The sequence below is a fragment of the Antrostomus carolinensis genome, unplaced genomic scaffold (genome assembly GCF_000700745.2).
Source record: "Antrostomus carolinensis isolate BGI_N321 unplaced genomic scaffold, ASM70074v2 scaffold2401, whole genome shotgun sequence".
Taxonomy (NCBI): domain Eukaryota; kingdom Metazoa; phylum Chordata; class Aves; order Caprimulgiformes; family Caprimulgidae; genus Antrostomus; species Antrostomus carolinensis.
The window spans coordinates 15,267-34,328 of record NW_010294591.1 but is presented as its reverse complement, the minus strand read 5'-3'; the positions used below and the strand labels follow the sequence as shown (position 1 = coordinate 34,328).

The 19,062-nt window shown below is 37.4% G+C and overlaps 1 protein-coding gene across 3 annotated transcripts in view; it reads left to right on the top strand.

Annotated features, from left to right (window-relative positions):
- Window positions 1-2,237: 2,237 nt before the first annotated feature.
- The window catches only part of SLC7A2 (solute carrier family 7 member 2), a 24,161-nt gene continuing 7,336 nt past the window's right edge, over window positions 2,238-19,062 (top strand). The window contains exons 1-7 of one of the 3 annotated variants that reach the window (XM_010177653.1): window positions 2,238-2,303; window positions 8,352-8,742; window positions 9,980-10,135; window positions 13,391-13,556; window positions 14,117-14,253; window positions 14,924-15,146; window positions 17,687-17,826. In XM_010177653.1, coding sequence (XP_010175955.1) covers window positions 8,367-8,742; window positions 9,980-10,135; window positions 13,391-13,556; window positions 14,117-14,253; window positions 14,924-15,146; window positions 17,687-17,826 — 1,198 coding nt within the window. In that variant the 5' untranslated portion in view covers window positions 2,238-2,303; window positions 8,352-8,366. Of the gene's footprint in view, window positions 2,304-7,594; window positions 7,619-8,342; window positions 8,743-9,979; window positions 10,136-13,390; window positions 13,557-14,116; window positions 14,254-14,923; window positions 15,147-17,686; window positions 17,827-18,236; window positions 18,374-19,062 lie in introns of those variants that run through there. The other 2 variants (XM_029087388.1, XM_010177654.1) reach the window with 2 other exon arrangements.

Sequence of the window (19,062 nt, the reverse complement as noted above, 5' to 3'; positions counted from 1 at the left end):
ATTTGGGGCCATGGCCCTGTTAACAACCATACCTATATGACCTGTGTAGCCTTCATTCTACAGCCACATTTAGAAAGTAGTTGACAATAGTTGTCAAGGTTTACTTTTTTGTTTGTTTTTTTTGGGGGGGGAGTAGTTGATTTTGGTTTGTTGGTTTTGGATTTTTTTTGCTTTGTCCTGATGAACTGTCTTTTATTAATAATTAATAAAGCCACTTGGGAATTATTTACATATGGTGATACCCCAGACAGTAGTTCCAGCTCCAGGAGTGATATAAATTCATAGATCAACCCAGTACAGTGCATCATCATTAACCTGGCAGGAGTCTACCAGAAAGCAATTGAAGCAGAACACCAGCGCCAGGCTAGCCTCACACTCAGCTTTTTCTGTGGGGGTATCCCATCCTGCTACTGTGGGGAAAATATGCCTGAGGAAGGCTAACTTTTAGAAGTTAAGTAGAAATTGAGTCTTTGTATTCAACAGATTATGAAGCAATTACAGCTTCTATTTATTTTTTTTTTTTAAGTTGAAGAAGATGTTTTCCATGATTAAGCAATAAATCACTTTGTGCATTAACAACAATTCCTAGTGTATCTATGTGGTTGGAAATGATTCAGAACTGGTCTTGAGGATGTTAACTAAAATCCAGATCATAATTCTTAGGTCATTCAGGGACTTGCTGAGAGTGATGGTTTGGGAAAAAAATGCCTAGATGATATCAAGGTTGAGAGTGATGCTCCTTAAGAGTAATTTCTGTATATTTCCACACAAGAAACATAATCTGTTTAGCACCTCTAGCATAACTTCTTGTTTCTGTCTTCTGACCAGGTATTAACTGTGAAAGAGATAAAGTTCGTATTTAACAAAGATGAAGTCAGCACAAGGGGAAGAATTAGTATTGTTATCATTAGAGCTTCAACAAACAAGAGGTTTTATCTTCACACCTTTTTGCACTTTAAGAAAAGAATAATCTTGGATAACGTAAGAAATGACATCTGGATTCCTGGTCTTGAAATACAGCCCACCCCCATGAAGCACGCTCTTCTTGGAGACATTTCACCTTAGATCTGGGAGACCTGAGGAAAGGTTGTATTTGACCTTTGTGTGTGGCTGCAGGAAGCAGGACTTTTCCTGAGGGAAGGAAGAGGAGCCTTCTGAGCTTCTGCAGCACTGGCAGACTTTACACTCAGGGAAAACTACAAGCTGAAAGCAAGTTGCAGGGGGCTGCCACACTACATGTGTTTTTCTCTGTATTTTCTTGGGAAAGACTTTTTAATGATGAGAAGCATAGGGCTTTTCTCTGCAAGGCTCATATTTTCTGTGTTCTCTGAACAAAAAGAGAGATACTGAAACACAAGTGTTTTAAGGGAAACAATATGCTGTGAATAATGTTGACTGTAAAAGCTACTCCATGTTTGGGGTGGGGTTGTCTGCCATTGGAAGCAACCAAAATACAGCTGTATTTTAACCATTGGGGTTTGGTTTATTCTGGAAGCTAATTTTTAAGAAACTGAGGGTTATTTATTGGTTGTGTCACAGGAGTATTTACACTGTTCTAATTCCAGTCTTCATCATTTTTACATTTCAAGCCATATAAAGGAGAACAGAGGTGCATCTACCCCTGTTCAACAGAATAGGCTCTAACCAGAGTCTGTAAATATACTGTCTTCTGTGTTGTTTCTAACCACAGCAATACTTTTCAAATTATTTATATTCTTCTAAAATTTATTCAGCAGAGGCAATTTTCATGCTACACTATTGCATTCAGATCTCAAAGTGTTGCAAAGTATCCTTCAGTATGCTTCAAAACCAGTTTATTTTTTACAAGGGCAGTGGAAAGACTTTGTTTTCACAGTGGGAGACCGAGTTTGACATACATTTTTGCTTTTCCTTCAGGATATGTAAAAGGAGCCCCTGGGGAGTGTGTGGTGGGTACCCTAAAAACAGTGTGCATTTTGTATGCAAGCACATAGATGTGCTTAAATGTAGAAAACAGTATTCCTGTTGCATTTTGTGTCGTGCAGACAGTGAATACGATTTATCTGAACAGCAGCAAGACTTTCTCTCTCTCCCTCCCTTCCTTAGCTGGGCAAATAGCTGGCCAGCTCACAGCCCTCCAATCACCCGGGCTGCTGAGCCTCCACCCCTCAGCACCAACAGCTCTCTCACCACCTACAGCTGGCTTTTAAAGCAAATATTTTAATAAAATCACTTTCAGTCATTACTCTTCCATTTAAGACAGCAGAAATTCGGAACTGGGTAAGAGAGCAGAAGTCTGCCCAGCAGAAGTTGCTCTGAATCAGGTTTGTAATGAAGTTTACTGCTAAAAGAAGTAACCTGAAAACAACGTAGCTTGTAATAGGAAGCTTTGCCTTTAACATATGTGCTTTTTGAGTAGCAAGAGCTGTGGTATGAAATATTATATTTAGTTTACATTACAGCAATATTGTGTCTCTGACAAGGTGCAAGTGTTAATATATAGAAGATGCAATTTATGTTTCGCTTCCCAGTCTGACTGGAAGGTGTTTCTGCTTTTGGATGATAAAGCTTTCCTTTTCCATTTGATACATATTAGACTTCTGGTACAGGTGCTCTTTCCCAATTTTAGGGCTTTAAGAATTATTGAAATACACTACTTTAAATATTCCAAGCCATTAGGAGTTTTGTGAAAGTCTTGGCCACATCAACTTTTAGGACACTTGAAGTAAAAGCAAATATTGTCTGTGCACACGCACACAAATCATAGGCTATACCTAGTTTTGCTTCATCTCTTAATTCTTTTACTTTGATATATTATTGCACTAGATATAATCAATGCAATACTACAATCTTGAATAAAGTTAAATGTACTTGAGAGCAAACAAAAATTTCTTAGTCTCATAAATTCCACAGATGGAAAATATAAAAGATAAAGTTTTACAGTTTGTTTTTTTTTTTCAGGAAAGTAAGGCTGAAGGAAGACTCTAAATTAATCTGTATATAATCAGTATATATTTATATTTTTCCGTTCTCAATATGTTACAAACTTATTGGAGTATTTTCTCCCTAATTGGTATGTTGTTTAAAATGTTAAAGTACTGCACCTAAAATTTATAGTATATTACAGTATATACTAGCTCAACAAAATAACTTATAGGTAACATATATTTAAGTTGCTTTTGCTTCAGGAACCTTTAATCATACCTCTCAATAACAATATCAAAACTTTCAGAGGTTTTATATTGCTTTATAACAGTTACTTTCCATATGAGACTTTTATCTTTTTTAATAGAGCTTTTAATGGAAAATCTTGTAGAAAAAGTTGAATGGCAAATGCAGTAAAACTTTAGGTTTTCCCACCTATAGCTTGGGTTTGATGTGTACTAACTTAAACCAATTATTACAGGTAATTAAATTAAAATGTTATTTTAGTGGAAGAGTGTGGTGATACATGACTATAAGCTACTTTTTTGCTCCAATATCCACCTATTGTTTGCGGGTAAGGTTGAGGTTGTTTTGAGGTAAGGAGGTTGTTAGGTTGGAAAATACTTTGCAAAAATGGTAGATTTTATATGACTGTGAAGCAATCAAAGCAATTTTCAAGATGAATACAAACTTTGCAGATAGAGACTTTGTCCCTTGCATTGTGTTTGTAGTTACGAGTTTTTTGACATCAGACTTTTCCAGCTAGAAGAGCACTAACAATAGATGACCATAAAATGTTCTTGATCATCCATCTGAATGGTAGTGCTGGTATGAATTATAAGGCTGAACTCATCTTCTTGTGTTAGCATTCAGATGTGTGGTGGTCAAGCAGTAAATTATCTGGTTTACAACTGGCCAGGAAAGACTGAAATTAAGAAGGGTCTATCAGCAGTTACTGTAGAGAAAAAACCCAAGACAATAAAGAACAGAAGGGACTGCAGAAGTATCTGTGCTTATTCAGGTACTCTAACAAATACTGTGAATGTCCACTAGACATGAGGAAGCTTTTGGGGTTTTCTCCCTGCTATGTTAGATAGATCTGTCTAATTCCTTTCCTGTCTAAGTCTTTCTGTCCTGTCTCTCTCTTTGTTGCATGCAGTTGAAGGGGTAAAACTGTAAACTGCAATGTGGATGGCATTGCCATTCTTTCTAGGAATGTGTTCCAGGAAGGAGACTTGAATATGGGCTCAACATTGGTCCTCAAGTCTAAGGCAGATTAACTGGGGCCACCCTTTTTCAGAGGACTGTTGGAGGCGTATTCTGTGTTATAGAGTAACCTGTAGCTAACGAAAAACTTAGTCCAAAAGAGACTTCAGAAGTGCAGTGACCCAGTGCATGCAGAGCCAGAGACCTGCCACCTCAGTTGTACGCAGCAAAAGGAACATGCCAAGGTCAATGGCACATGGACTTCACAGGTGTTTGTTTGTGACAAATGTGTCTGTAAAGTAGATTTCACTGAAGTGGAGCCCAGCACAGGTTTGAATGCATGGGAGAAGCAACAGGCTGAGTCTACTCACCTTAATTAGAAATAATTCCACACTGTTGGAGTGCAAGGGGCATTTTCCTTTTTGGTTTCTTATCACTAATTTCCTACGTTTAAACTCTGTGTAAGGTCAGGATTCAAACTTTGCTGTTGTTCAAAGGCAGGCAGGTATCCAAGTCTGCTCTAAGAAATGTAGGACAGGTGCCTCAGAGATGCCTCAGAAGCACTGTGAGCTCTGTCAGAAGTGGAGCGTGAAAAGAGCTCGCTTCCTTCTTGATTGATTACTCAGTGTATTACCAAAAACCCCATTTCCCAAGCTGTCACGTGTGCCTCCCCAGGAAGGCTCAGAGAAGAGCCAGTGCTCATCAGTGGTGCAGGACATTCAGCAAGGGCCCAGCCCACTGTTGGTGGAGCTCATGGAAGCAGAGGCCACAACGGTCTGCTAGGACAAGGCAGGCTTAGACCGCAGCAGGGAAAGGAGGATTTTAAAAGGAGCAATTAGGAAAATATTGAGACCTGCTGGTCAAAAGTAGGAGAGAGAATTTTTGCTGTGTTCACTTACCCTACTTCATGTTCTTCTCTGTCCTAAAGATCAACAGAAAAGGAAACCGCGAGATTTGCTCAGTGATGCCGGTGCAGGAATAAGATCTTTTTTAAGAGCACGTGGTTGCAGTCACTGTAAGCTTATCTATGACAATGCTGCCACCAAAAGGCACACTCAGCTGATACCTTCTTTGCTTCTGTAGGTTAGTATCTGACCATGAGACGTGCTCAGCCACAGTGTTACCATAAGCTGTGCTTGTGAGTCAGCATAGGTCAGCACTGAGTCAGAGCCCAAATTGTTCTCTTGCAGTAGGTAATGCATTAAAGGATCTGTCCTACAAGGAACACCTCAGGAAAAGGTTACATTTGTCAGTGATTTCTGAAGATACTTTGTCACCACTTACCTATGTTATTTGGTCCTGTGTGGAGGCCAAATATCCTCATAAGCTCCTCAGTACTTCCTGCTGCATCTTCCTATCAAGTACTAAGTGATTAATACCAGAGTCTTGGGATGTCTCGGCCAAATATGAAAGGGAGCCACGTCTGAAGTACAAAGCTGCACTTGGTACACAGCAACAGAAGTTGTGAAGCAGTGCTCAGTCATTGTTTATTACACATATGTGCATAATAAGTATATGAAACAGTGTAAGACGTTCTGGATTGCAGTGGCCATCGTAAAAGGCTGTGTGTTCATCAAGTTCACGTTAGGATGGATATATCTAAAAAGATACATATTCTCATGCATATGATCTTTTTTTTTTTCTCTCCGGACAGAAAGCTTGTATCTTGAACTTTGTCTTTGGTCATACTCCAGTTTTTAAAGGCTAAAGAAGAAAGGGTGGGTTTGAGTCAGAACAGGTGTGTTTGTCTTACTGGCTTGTGGCTAGCAAGAACCAGCCTCCCTCCCTCCCTTTCCACAAGAATCAGAGAAAACAGAAGGAGAAAAAATCCTCCTATTTTGTCACAAGGATTCCTTCTCAGCAGAGAAAATCATAATATCACCCACCTGGCCACTGTGGTACAGGTGGCCTGTACACAACCTTCAGGACTTCTTGTCCCAAACTGGAACAGAAGTGGAGCATGAGTGGAACAGAGCAATCTGAGATGCAGTTTGAATAACAAAAGTCTTGGAAACTGTTTAGTGTTCTGAGAACAAGTTTTGCCAGAGTAGTTTTTCCCGCTAATGAAATAACAAATGAACTATCGTTTGGAGGATGGGGGAAATAATTCCTTTAAAAAATGCCATGTTTCTGCAACATTCAAATTGCTAAGGTGAAGGGCACTGAGGCACAAGAGCATTGCTGCCTGTCATGGACTACAGCCTGATGAATGTGTTAATATAACATCCTAAGTGATTGCTGCAGCTTCAGAAGTGTCACGGAAAACAAAACAAAACAAAAACATAGTGGCCTTGGGAATACTTGTCAAAGTACATCCCAGGATAGAAAAACCTGGCTTTGGGGGAGTGGAGTGACTCATCCTCAGGCCCAAAGAAAGGCTGCTCTTACTGAAGAGTTCAGGAGCTACAGCAGAGGATTTTTCCTGAACAGTTCAATGTTGATTCCTCTCAGAAGAGCTTATGGATCTGTTCTGTGTCTGATGCACATCGCTCACATTGTCTTAGTTCTGAAGCTGAATGTGTGGTATCTCAGTGGGTGAAGTCTACATACCATGGGCACATGCTTTGCTCTGAGAGTCTGGGGGTGCTCAAAGGACTGTCTAATTGCAGCAGAACTTTGGAAACTTACCTGTCTTGCCTCCCTCCAATCTCCTGGGGCAGCTATTACCTTTCTAATGGACATTTCGAATGACTGCCCAGAGCTATTCAATTCCATTCATTATTCCTTATCAACTTCCCTTTCCTTGAAAGGGAATGGAGACTTTGTTTTTTAAGAATGCTCTTTGAAGACAGAAGTGGCGTATCTGAGTGTACTTGGGGAGCTATTACAGAAATAGAGAGAAAATGCTTCTGTACAGAGATCTCTCTCTTTTTCATACCCAGGGGGATTTCTTTCAAACAATCTTGTATCAAGATGGCAGTTCTCTTGCTCCTGACTCTTTGTTCTAGGATCAAACACTGTTAAGTGAGCTGTCCATCTTGATGCAAAGTCATTGCTGTTAGTGGATTGAATTATTGTGAGTAGAAATGCCTTTTGCTGGTCTACGAAACTGATACAGACTGGGGAGGAATCAACCAGCAGAATACCTTTGTCGAAATGAAGAAGATTCTCAGTTCCCGGGAGGGTTCCACTTAACAAATCATAAGCAGAGTATAGATATTTATAGTATGAGTAGCAAAGACAAACATCAGTGTGGGGAGATGGCAGATAGTATCTCTTAATTCATACCAAACTCTTAGTCATCAGCAATCCAATTCAAACAAATACATAAAGAAAGACAGAACTTGTACATTAATGCTGCCTCTTTGAGTTATTATTTTCCAAGGGACGCCCATGTCCTGCCTCCCAAGCAAGTGCTTTGGCCCCTCAGCTGTCATTGTTTTGAGCTGGGAAGCAAGCTCATTGCTGTTCCTCCTAGCAGTGTTCCGTATCACAAGCCAGAGAAGTGCTACCCACCTGTGGGCCTCCAAGACCTAGCTGGTCACAAAATCTGAGCTTGTGTGCAAGAGCTGGTCACACCCCATGCTGCGACTTGCACTCAGAATATTGAAGAACTACAGTTGGCATGGGATGAGTAGTTATCCCATCAGGTTTTGTTAGATGGCCAGAGAGAGTTGTACAAGATTTCTTGTAAAGATAATCAGTTCTGGGAAACTTCATTGGTATGGGAGGGAATAGGAACACTATTTTAATTTGCTTTCAAGCAGTTTTCACTGAAGCAAATTCTAAAGGCAGAAACCATGTATTTGAAGGCAAACAGAGATTGCATTGGCTCTGTCAGAATGCTGTATTTTAAAGCTTTTGCTGTTTATGGCCGTAGTGTTGGAGTTTTAGATCTTAAAAAGCCTTATTTATGTTGGAGTTGATCCTTATCTTAAAAGTCCTTATGATATATGAGATAATAGATGGCTGTTCTGTTCTGTTTTAGAAAAGGTTAAGAAGTGACCATTAGGAGATAAATAGAAACAAATTCTTCTTTTTTACAGCAGTGTAGTAAACTTAAAGATAATGAATATCTTTCCCTGGGAAAATAAGTGCTAAATATAAAATTAGAAATACTGAATCCCTAATTTGTTTCCTGGGGAAAAAGCACATGCCAGCTTATTTAATGTCAGAGAAGAGTGTAAATATATTAATTAGCAGGTGTGATTAAAGTTCTTTATGCAAATACATTTTCTTCATTGTCTTTCACCAGTGTCTATGCTAACTTTTATGTACTGTAATGATTTATTTTATTTCAGAGCTCTAAAATCACCATGTTGCCCTGTGGACCAGCTTTGTCCTTTGTTCGGTGTCTGGTGCGGAAGAAGAACGTCAGTGGTGAAAGTCTTGAGGACTCCAAGTTGTGCCGATGCTTATCGACGGTGGACCTTATTGCCCTGGGAGTAGGAAGTACCCTTGGTGCTGGTGTTTATGTCCTTGCTGGCGAAGTAGCCAAATCTGATTCTGGACCTAGCATTGTTGTTTCTTTCCTCATTGCTGCACTGGCATCTGTGATGGCAGGTCTCTGCTACGCTGAGTTTGGTGCTCGTGTTCCCAAGACTGGCTCTGCGTATTTATATACTTATGTAACTGTCGGTGAACTGTGGGCTTTTATCACTGGTTGGAATCTCATTTTATCCTATGTTATAGGTAAGCTTAAGAACAAATACAGGCTTCAAGGGTTTCTGAGACAGCAGATACAAAATACAGATTTGGGTCTGTCTTTCTTTTCTGTTTTTATACTTAGCTACTATTGCTTTTTACTCCTACTGGGATGAAATACCCAGAGTAATTTGATTAGGTTATATCCTGTGCATCACAATTGCAAACAGTTTTCTTGCAAGATGCTTCTGTAAACAGCGTGTCTTCAGCAGCATGAACTGCATACCTTGTATGAAAATTGTGTCAGACAGTTCAGTGATGATTCACAAGAATAAACAGGATTTAATTGCTGTCTTTGGTCAGCAAGAATAATTTCAGTAAAATTTTTTTCAGAATATACACAGCAAGGACATCTACAGTGACCCCATCACTATAGCATCTTACTTCAAGAAAGGCATGATGTTTAAGTACTAATTTGCTACTGTAGCCTCATGCTAATTAAAGTGTCCTATCAGGTAATCCCATAAAATACAAAGTGGACCAGATGTGAATAAAATCAATGCTTATATGGCAGATATTCAAATAACTATTTCAGTACTTTAGCAGAGAGAACATTTTTTGATTCAAAAATGTTTTCTCCTAAAGGTATGTGTTCTAAGCATCCATTATATTATGTATAAGCACACCTAGCTGTATATGTACGCCTAACTATGGGACTGTTGCCCAAATCACTACAAAATCAATATGGCTGAGTATTGTATTGAAGTGTATTTCATGAAAGGAGACTTGTAAAAATAAGGTTGTATTTAGCCATGGCCATGAACGTTCTTTACCAGAGGAGAGTATTAATCTTAAATACTAACTCTATCAATATACATCTTGCTAGTGATTTTTTGCTTTACTTTCAGGTGGACAAACTTTCCTTCACGTTCTTTCTTAAACTACTTTCTTACATTTCTTTATATTGTTTAACATATGTCATATTGTAACTTTAGAAATAAGTGTCTTCCAACATGACATCAGATATAAATGGTACAGAAATAATTTCTGCAGTATTTTGGGAATAAATGAGGTACAAATATTTTAGTTGTAGAATAACCATTTAACTATGTAGAAAAATTCTAAAACGTTAAAATTCCTCAGCAAAACAAAATCACAGTTTTAACACAAACTCTGCTTTTTTAAAATGCAAGTAGCAACATGCTGTTTTATTTCCTTTTCAGTAGAAGTAACTGTATCCCATTGTAGATATGCAAACCTCTAAATATGCATGTATTTTATGAAGGTACATCCAGCGTAGCGAGAGCCTGGAGTGGCACCTTTGATGAACTTCTTGGAAAACAGATTGGTCATTTCTTCAGAACCTACTTCAAAATGAATTACTCTGGGCTAGCAGAATATCCTGACTTCTTTGCTGTATTCCTTATATTACTTTTATCAGGTAAGACAACATATGGCTTCATTTATGGTGATTGTGTTGTCAGAGAGTTTCTTAGAGGCAAAAACATGAAATTGCAGTTTGTGTTCTGCCAGAAATACCTTAATAATGTTTAAGAAATTCAGATGTATATTTGTGAATTGACATAATGACTCTGAGAATTAAATGTATATAATTGTATTTTCATGTGTACCCTCTTCTTTTATTTAAACTAAGACATGAAATAATCACTTCTCAGTACTTTTTAATAAAACCTATGATACAGATTTATGGTAATAGGAAAATTATACATTTCTGTGTGTTTCTTATGGCTTTATCACTGGTAAATGTTTTGAGAGATACCCTGAGGTTAAGCTTGTATTTTGGTGTTGTGACATGCTCTCCTTAAATCACATATTGTGGATGTAGTGGGTATTTGTAAGGGGTTTTTTCCCTCTAAACTGTTAACTTATTCAGTATAAAATAACTTTCTCCTTTTTAAGTCTTCAAAAGAGTTGTTTAGCCTAGAACTTGTCTGAGCTAAAGGGCACTCCAAGGTACTGGCATTGCCCAACAGACTGGTTTGAAACCTGAGTAAACCTTTCATGTCTACTCCACTCAGTTCTGTTTCCTTTTCATCTTTACTCGTGTATCATGTTTTTAAATCACAAAAATTGACACCAAATACATGCTTTTTGAGGAATTAGAAAGCTCAAAAATGCTGCAATTTATTTGCATGTTTCCACTTAACAATTGCTTTCCACAAGGAAACGTTCTTACTGGCACCAGGAGTGAAGGAAGCAGTAAGTGTAGCCTGAAGTGTATGGTTTGTTTTCAGCCAATACTAGAATCATTTTGGTATTCAGTAGAGGTCTTACCCATATCTCAAATATTTGTCAGGTTCAGTCTCTCTTTAGATTAAAAAAAAGTAGAAGCTTTTCTTCTCTGGAAAGTGAAACTAAGTTATACAAGTATAACATCCTGACCTCTTACTCTGAGAGGCTTGTTTGGACTCAGGAAAACAATTCTGTTCAACTCCTAATGCTAGAATCAGTGACCAGTGCATCAGAAGTTTTATTAGGTCTCTGTACATAAAAACATGAGTTCCTGCACTTAGGAAGATCAAAAAGTTTACTAGGCAAGGTTTAGTCCAGCATCCTGCCATGCTTGTGTCCGAGTTACTACACAGTTCAGATCATAGAATCATAGAATCATAGGATGGTTAGGGTTGGAAGGGACCTTAAAGATCATCTAGTTCCAACCCCCCTGCCATCAGCAGGGACACCTTCCACTAGACCATGTTGCTCAAAGCCTCATCCAGCCTGGCCTTAAACACTTCCAGGGAGGGGGCATCCACAACTTCCTTGGGCAACCTCTTCCAGTGTCTGACCACTCTCACAGTGAAGAACTTCTTCCTAATATCTTAGCTAAACCTGCCCTCTTTCAGTTTAAACCCATTTCCCCTTGTTCTGTCATTAACTGCCCTTATGAAAAGTCCTTCCCCAGCTTTCTTGTAGGCCCCCTTCAGGTATTGGAAGGCCGCTATGAGATCTCCCCGGAGCCTTCTCTTTTTCAGGCTGAACAGCCCCAACTCTTTCAGCCTGTCTTCATAGGAGAGGTGCTCCAGCCCTCGGATCATCCTTGTGGCCCTCCTCTGGACTTGTTCTAGCTGCTTCAGGTCTCTCTTGTGATGGGGGCTCCAGAACCCTTATATTTGCAGGAGAGATGGGAATGAATTTGCTATATAGCTGGAACAGACCTTTCAGTTTGACCTCTTCCAAAGGAAGGAGGTTAAAAATAACATTTGGAAAAGAAGAGTACTGAAACACCACAAATCAAACTATAAAATGTTAGTATAGATGCTGGCACCTTTTATGTTTTCTCCATCATCACTGCGGCTTCCTAACATAAGAAGTAGAGATTCTTGATAGAAGAGGAAATGTTTTTTCTGTGGTTCACCACTGCTCCTGCCTCTTCCTTTGTGTTCTGTGTTTTCATCCCCACCATCATTCCTTCTTCACTTCTCTAGCGCTTATGCCATGTATTATCTCTCCAGGTCTCTGTGGTGAGCAGCCAAACCACCAGAGAATGAACTGTTTGGAATTCACCAATGCTGAGAAGAGGGACAGTGGGGATGGTTCAGGGCTGTGTAGATTGAGCGTGCTACAGTAATTGAATTCTGAGCTGCATGAAGCTGAATCATAGGAGAAGCAGATGATCTTTTACAGAAACAAGGGAAATGTGGTTTGGGGAATATTTTTTCCTACAGAAAGAACTTAAAAAAAATGTACATACTATGTTTCATACTGCATTAGGCTGGTTGAGACACTGCCTTCTTGGGAAAAACTGAGCTAAAGAAAGCATATACCCATTTCCAATAGAAATGCCATTGGTGAAGAAAACTTGAGCAGCTCATATGATTTTTCTGTGTTATGATAAGATAGCAAATATCTCATTAGTGGAGTCAGAAATTTCTTAGACATTATCTTGAGAGGCTTAAAATTGTCAGACTTAATCTCTAAATAATGAGGGAAAGCATGTATGTGATATTAGCGGAGATCTTAAGAGTGCAAAGAACCTGTCAAGGCTTTCCCATTGTGTTTAATTTATCCTGATCCACTCACTGCCTGCTCTTCCATTAAACTGTTGTTACTACACTTGCAGTTGTTTCAAATCTAATGACACAGTAAGATTCTGATGGTATAACTTTCTGATTGCTTAAATGCACTACTCTGCAATAAGGCATGTGTATTTTGTATCAGACTTTTCTAGAATCTATATGAATCAGTGTTTACAAAGAGGAGCTGTGTATTTCTTTTAAAGGTTTTATTAATGAGCTAGGAAGCTGGACTCTTACTTGGTGATGGATATGCCGTGAAAAACTTAGAGTGAACAGATAACATTTTTAATCTAATAATTTTGCTTATATTATTAATCTAATGAGTAATTGTTCTGTAAGGAATAGAATCTACCAATCTGTTTTTATTAAGCATATAATTCTTGTACTTATTTTTGCTCCATCACATGAAATAGAGCTAAGAATTAGAATCTCAGAAAATCAGAAAGTAACAATTGCTCAAAACACTTTTAAATACTTAAAAAATACAATTAAAGGAGTTTCCTGTTTCTAGTAAATTTGTGTTACTGCTTTTTAAAAGTATAAAATCTAGTGCTGTTTTTTTAGTATTATTCACGTACTTGCATGTATATCATCTTTTAAATGCCATTTTATTAGTTTAAGCAACCTTTCATATCCATAAAATATTTTTTATTTTATAGGTCTCTTATCTTTTGGAGTAAAAGAATCTGCATGGGTGAATAAAATTTTCACTGCTATTAACATCTTGGTCCTACTCTTCGTTATGATTTCTGGTTTTGTGAAAGGAGATGCTGACAACTGGAAAATAAGTGAAGAATATCTCACAAGCCTTACTGCAGAAACAGAGTAATTTTTTTTTTAATCAATTTACTTGCTCATATTCCAAGCAATTTTCTGTTATATTTGCTTTAGTGGTATTGCAGGTGATATATCAACTAGTAGTTCTGTTTCTGGGAATTATAAACTTTTTATTTCCTAAAAAATAGGGTTTTTTATTTTCTTGTTTGTAGTTTCCTTTAAAAAATCATCTTCTTTCAATACTGTTGTCTGTAGCCATTTGAGAAGTTACTGCCTTCTTGTCCTTAAGCCATATATTAACCACAGTATGTGAGTATGATAGCAAGAGTTGCCTTCATCATTGTGTTTTCATATGTTTTGCCACAAGCTTCAAAGTAAGATGATAGTTGATTCACGTATTCTTCCATTTACTGTTATTTTTATATTTCTTACAAGCTTTAATGTAAAAATGTCTTTTCGTGTGGTTTTGTAAAGCAGAACTGTTTTGATGAGAGTATTTTAGCATGTTTTTCCAGAGTAGTAGGGGAGGAGGATGCATATGTTTGGCTTATCAATAATAATAATAATAATTAAAAAGTTATTTTTCGACTGTATTTTTGTTCTTATAGGAATTGCTCATCGTATGAGAATGTGACAAGTATATATGGTAGTGGTGGCTTTATGCCATATGGTTTCACAGGAACATTGGCTGGTGCTGCAACCTGTTTTTATGCTTTTGTAGGATTTGACTGCATTGCAACAACTGGTATAGTATTTATATGTGTGTGTGTGTATAGATGTATATGTAGATATGTATAATATGCCTTTTTTTGTAAAAAAACCTCACACAAACAACATAACAATCCTTTGCTTTCTCCTAAACCTCCTGCAGTCCATGTAGAATGAGTCTGAGTTCATTCCTGAATTTGGCTATCATTCTGGGAGGAAGGAGGAGATTTTACTTATTTTATTCCTGTTGTAAAGAAATTAATTATTGCTTTCCAAGTCTGGGAAGTGCTTACTATACAATCTTTTCTGCACAAATTATGTAAATCACCTTCTCACTTCCACAATTCTCTGAGGTGAGGTATCTCTCCTAAAGGGTGGCTTGTATATGGCTGACAGGAAATGAGTACATTGAACTTATAAATTGTAGGAAAATAACTAGAAATGATGGGCTTTGAGTCCTCTAAATATAGAATATATTTTATATCCTTTAGTTTACCTCTATTTTTAATGCTATTTCTGGCAACAAAATACTGAGGTTTTTTCAGTGTCACTGAGCCCATTTTATAGAGATTTTTAAAACTTCTGTTACAAATATGATTTTCATGGCTTAGATTAACAAATGATTTGTCTTTGATATTCTCTTTTAAAGCTGAAGGTGGAAATGAGTATGAATTTTTGGTGGGGCGTTTGTTTTTTTTTTTTTTCAGGAGAAGAGGTCAAGAATCCTCAGAAAGCCATACCCATAGGAATTGTGGTGTCCCTGCTTGTCTGCTTCATGGCCTATTTTGGGGTTTCAGCTGCACTGACACTTATGATGCCATACTGTCTACTAGATGAGAAAAGTCCTCTGCCAGTAGCATTTGAATATGTTGGATGGGGTCCTGCGAAATATGTTGTAGCAGTAGGATCCCTCTGTGCTTTGTCTACAAGGTAAAGACATTGAAATACTAATTCTATTGGGAAAAGCTGATGGATAGTATATGACATTTAAATATATGTTCATGGGTTCATTTTGAAGGCTCAGTTCATGCAAAGGATTAGCAATAAGTATTACAAGCGTGTTTTAGACTTAAGCAGGTCTTGATCACAGTAGGTGCATTAATTTAAGTTCCTTTTTAAAATTTTACTGTTATAAAATCTTACCTCTTTGGCTTATTACTCAAAAGTTTTTTAATTAAAATATGTATTTTCAGACATATGACCTGCAAGTTATCTTTATTAACTGATAAAATAAACCTCATCCATTTTGTCCTTTTTGCTGTCCACTCCCAATGACTCAGCAGCTTTATGGGCTCTGTGTATTTGCAGGCAAAATTGAAGAGATGATTAACTAGCTCCACTCCTCATCTTCGTTGCCTGTCTCTGTTTTCCTCCAGTAGCCAGTCTGTCTTCTGACATCATCCCTTCCTGTGGTTTCTGTGTGGGTATTTGAGATGTAGATTATAGCTGTGAAAATATTATAATTTATTCCCCATTCTGAAACTGTGCATGTAACCTTAACATGTTTTTTTGGATTAAAACAATCAGAGAGGGCATGAGGTATATATATTAGTATGTGTCCATATATATGACATCCCATTTGTAATGTAGCATAAACACTTTAATAGAATAGAAAACTGCTTGATATTTGAATTAAGGGATAGAAAAATGCTGATGCCTGAGCTTATGTAGGTAAGGAGTCATTTATGTGAGCTTCAGTGGCAAGAATACTTCCACAAAGGCAAATGGCATGCCTGTTGAGGCACTAATGCTAACAGCACTCTGAAATAACCCTGTACACATTACCCTGAAGAATATGAGCATGCTGACTGTGGACAGTGGTTTAAAGGAAGGGAATATTTTGATTTAGCAGGGGACAGAAAAAGGAAATAGTCCCAGAATATTAAAAGAATTGTAGGCTGACTGGAGAAAGTCATAGTTACACAGTTCATTCTGAGATTAGAGTTATTTTCCATCTAGTTGTCATGGTCCTCTCAGTTTGGAGGGTTTTACTGATTTTTTCCTCTATATTGATAAATAGTAGAAGTGATATATAAGCAGAAACTAGATTTAAAAAAAAATAATACTAGAAAACAAAATGAACTGAGATGGCAAAATGCTTTTTCAGAAATTTGAACTTTTGGTCTCTTTTTTCCAGTGTATTCTGAAGAATTGTCTTTACTCATATGGCGAGGTTAATCTTTCAGTCTGTTGATTGATGTCAGTTTAGAACAAAACGAAGGAAATTGTATTTCATGTTCGTCAGTTTAGAGGTACAATTAAGAAAAAAAGTTGGGATCATTGCTTCTGGTTCATATATTTACATCTTATTATGTCGTGAACTTGTCTCAAGGTAAAGATGTTTGTTCACATTTCCATTATTTATGTGAATGTACTTAAAGAGAGGTAGGAAAAATAAATTTTACAAAGCCACAACAGCAAAAAACTTGGCAGTGGATTTTAACAGTATCTTTATTTGAAAAATCAATTGTCACACTGATTTAGGAAACATTATTTTTTGGAAGGAACATTCATACGTCAAAATCAGTTGATGTGTAATGAATTTTATCATCTCACATGTGTCTAACCTTAATGCTTGTGTCTCATGAACGTTACTGGAGGTACTTAGCATCTGTGGTATGTAAAATCTGTGCCTTCTGTAAGTGATATAGTTGATTCCCTAAACTGAGAAAGGCAACCATTCACCTGGATAAAAACTAGTGTGCTTGCTGCAGAGGTTATACTGGCTATGATTTTGCCTTTTATCCTTTCAGTGGTTTTGGCTTTCTTAATTACAATTATTTCACTTTGAGGGAAAGAAAGCACCTGATTTTAAGAAGTGTATTTAAAAAGAGCTTGAAGTTAGCAACAGTTTGAAAGCTTTGTGTTCTGCTAATAACAAATATAAATTAATTAGCTTTACTTCTTCCAAAAAAAGAAACAATCTTAATGAAGCTTGGCTAGAGGTGCTTTAATCAAAAGAAATAATGTGCCCAAGTATAAGTGTGTGGTGCTTACTTTGAATTACTGTTAATCAGCAGGCTCACTTGGAAATGTAGAGTTTAAGAGATGCTGCTAATGCTTATTGATTTGCTGCTGCTGACTGACAGACTTTATCCAAGAATATTAAAACTTAATTGCATAGTTAGTGTGACCTGGAACATGTTCCTGGTCCACTAATACCCAAGAACTACAGTGATGGCAAGAGTTATTTTGCTAATCTGAATTCTCTCTGATTAACCAATTCCTATATCTAAATTAATAAAATAACGTGGAAAAAAAAAAAAAAAGCAATGAACTTTACAGGGAAAAAGGAATTTCTATTTGTGTCTGATCTGTAGTATCTTGGGCTATGGGGCTTTCTGGTTTTTGTCTTACAATCATAAATTTTGTTTCTATACATGCCATTAATTAACATTGTTTATCTTGTCCATGATACAACTCTGCATGAACTGTGTTTGCCATGTTGCATGTGTTTGCTTTTTACTCAGTCTTCTTGGATCCATTTTCCCAATGCCACGTGTAATCTATGCTATGGCGAAGGATGGGTTGCTTTTCAAATGTCTAGCTCAAATCAGTTCCAAAACGAGGACCCCACTAGTTGCTACTTTATCGTCTGGTGCAGTAGCAGGTGAGACTAAGAGTTGATCCTTGTAAAGAAAGGTGCACTGCTAAACACATTGCATATATGGAAATAACCCACTGTTGTGCAGCTTTGGTTTGCTTTGGACTGAAATTATCAAATCTGATTGTTGTCAGGTGAAGTAGGCTACCAGTAAAACTTTTCTCTGCTACTTATTTTGTATTTGTTGGTTAATCTCAAGTGCTTTCAAAGCCTAGGTTCAAAATAAGCAATAACTCAAACCCAAGAACTTCAGTCAACCCAACAAAAAACCAAGAGCAGCAACACACGGAGCCTAAACCAAAACTATACCTAAACCCATTAACTCTTCCAAGCTTTCTTTTTGTGTAGTTGGGTTTACCAGTAAAGCATTGTGCTTTTAATAACCTGTATTTGAACTATACATTTTTCTGTTCTAGTCTTCTCGGCTCTATGTTCCCTTTGCCCCGAATTCTGTTTGCCATGGCACGCGATGGTTTACTCTTTAGTTTTCTTGCCAAAGTGAGTAAGAGGCAGGCACCAGTTTCTGCCACCTTGACAGCAGGGTTCATCTCTGGTAAGCTCTCAAAGCCCGTGTTACTTAAAACTGAGATTTAAACACTCTGTGCACGTGCATGGTACTTTGTATTTTTGAAAAGGGCTGCTTGTTAACTTCCCTTGCATGTACGATGGGAATAAAATTACTGAGTAATCAAAGGGTGTAAGAACTCCAGATCATGCCAATCATGGTGGTGGTGATGTCCTTAATGTCACAGAATCCATTTTTTTTTTTTTTTAAAATATATATTGGCCTCTTGTATTGTGAATAAGCTTGTTATTTAATCTGGGTCCCCTACGCTGATGCTCTACTCACAAGGTTTCCTTGTCTGATGTACACCTATATATTTATCACAGCTATAAGGTGGGAAAATAACTATCACATTTTTATTATGAGACATGAGAAAAAAATTCTACATTTGCAGCAGGATATACTTTTGTGTAAATTACAAAGATTTTTAAATTTTCTTCTAAAGAAAAAGGGTTCTGGTTTTGTATAAGCTTACCAAGATGTGGTTGGAAGGGTACGTGTGTGTGTTGGGGGGTTATGTGTAAATGCACATATACGAATGCACATACATGCCCACAAATATATTTTAGCAAAACAGTGTTTTGGGAGCTGTTGCCAACTCTTAATGTTTCACAAAGAGAAATTTTTAACTTACAACTATTTCACTTTTGTTCATACTTCTTCCGGAGGTACATGTA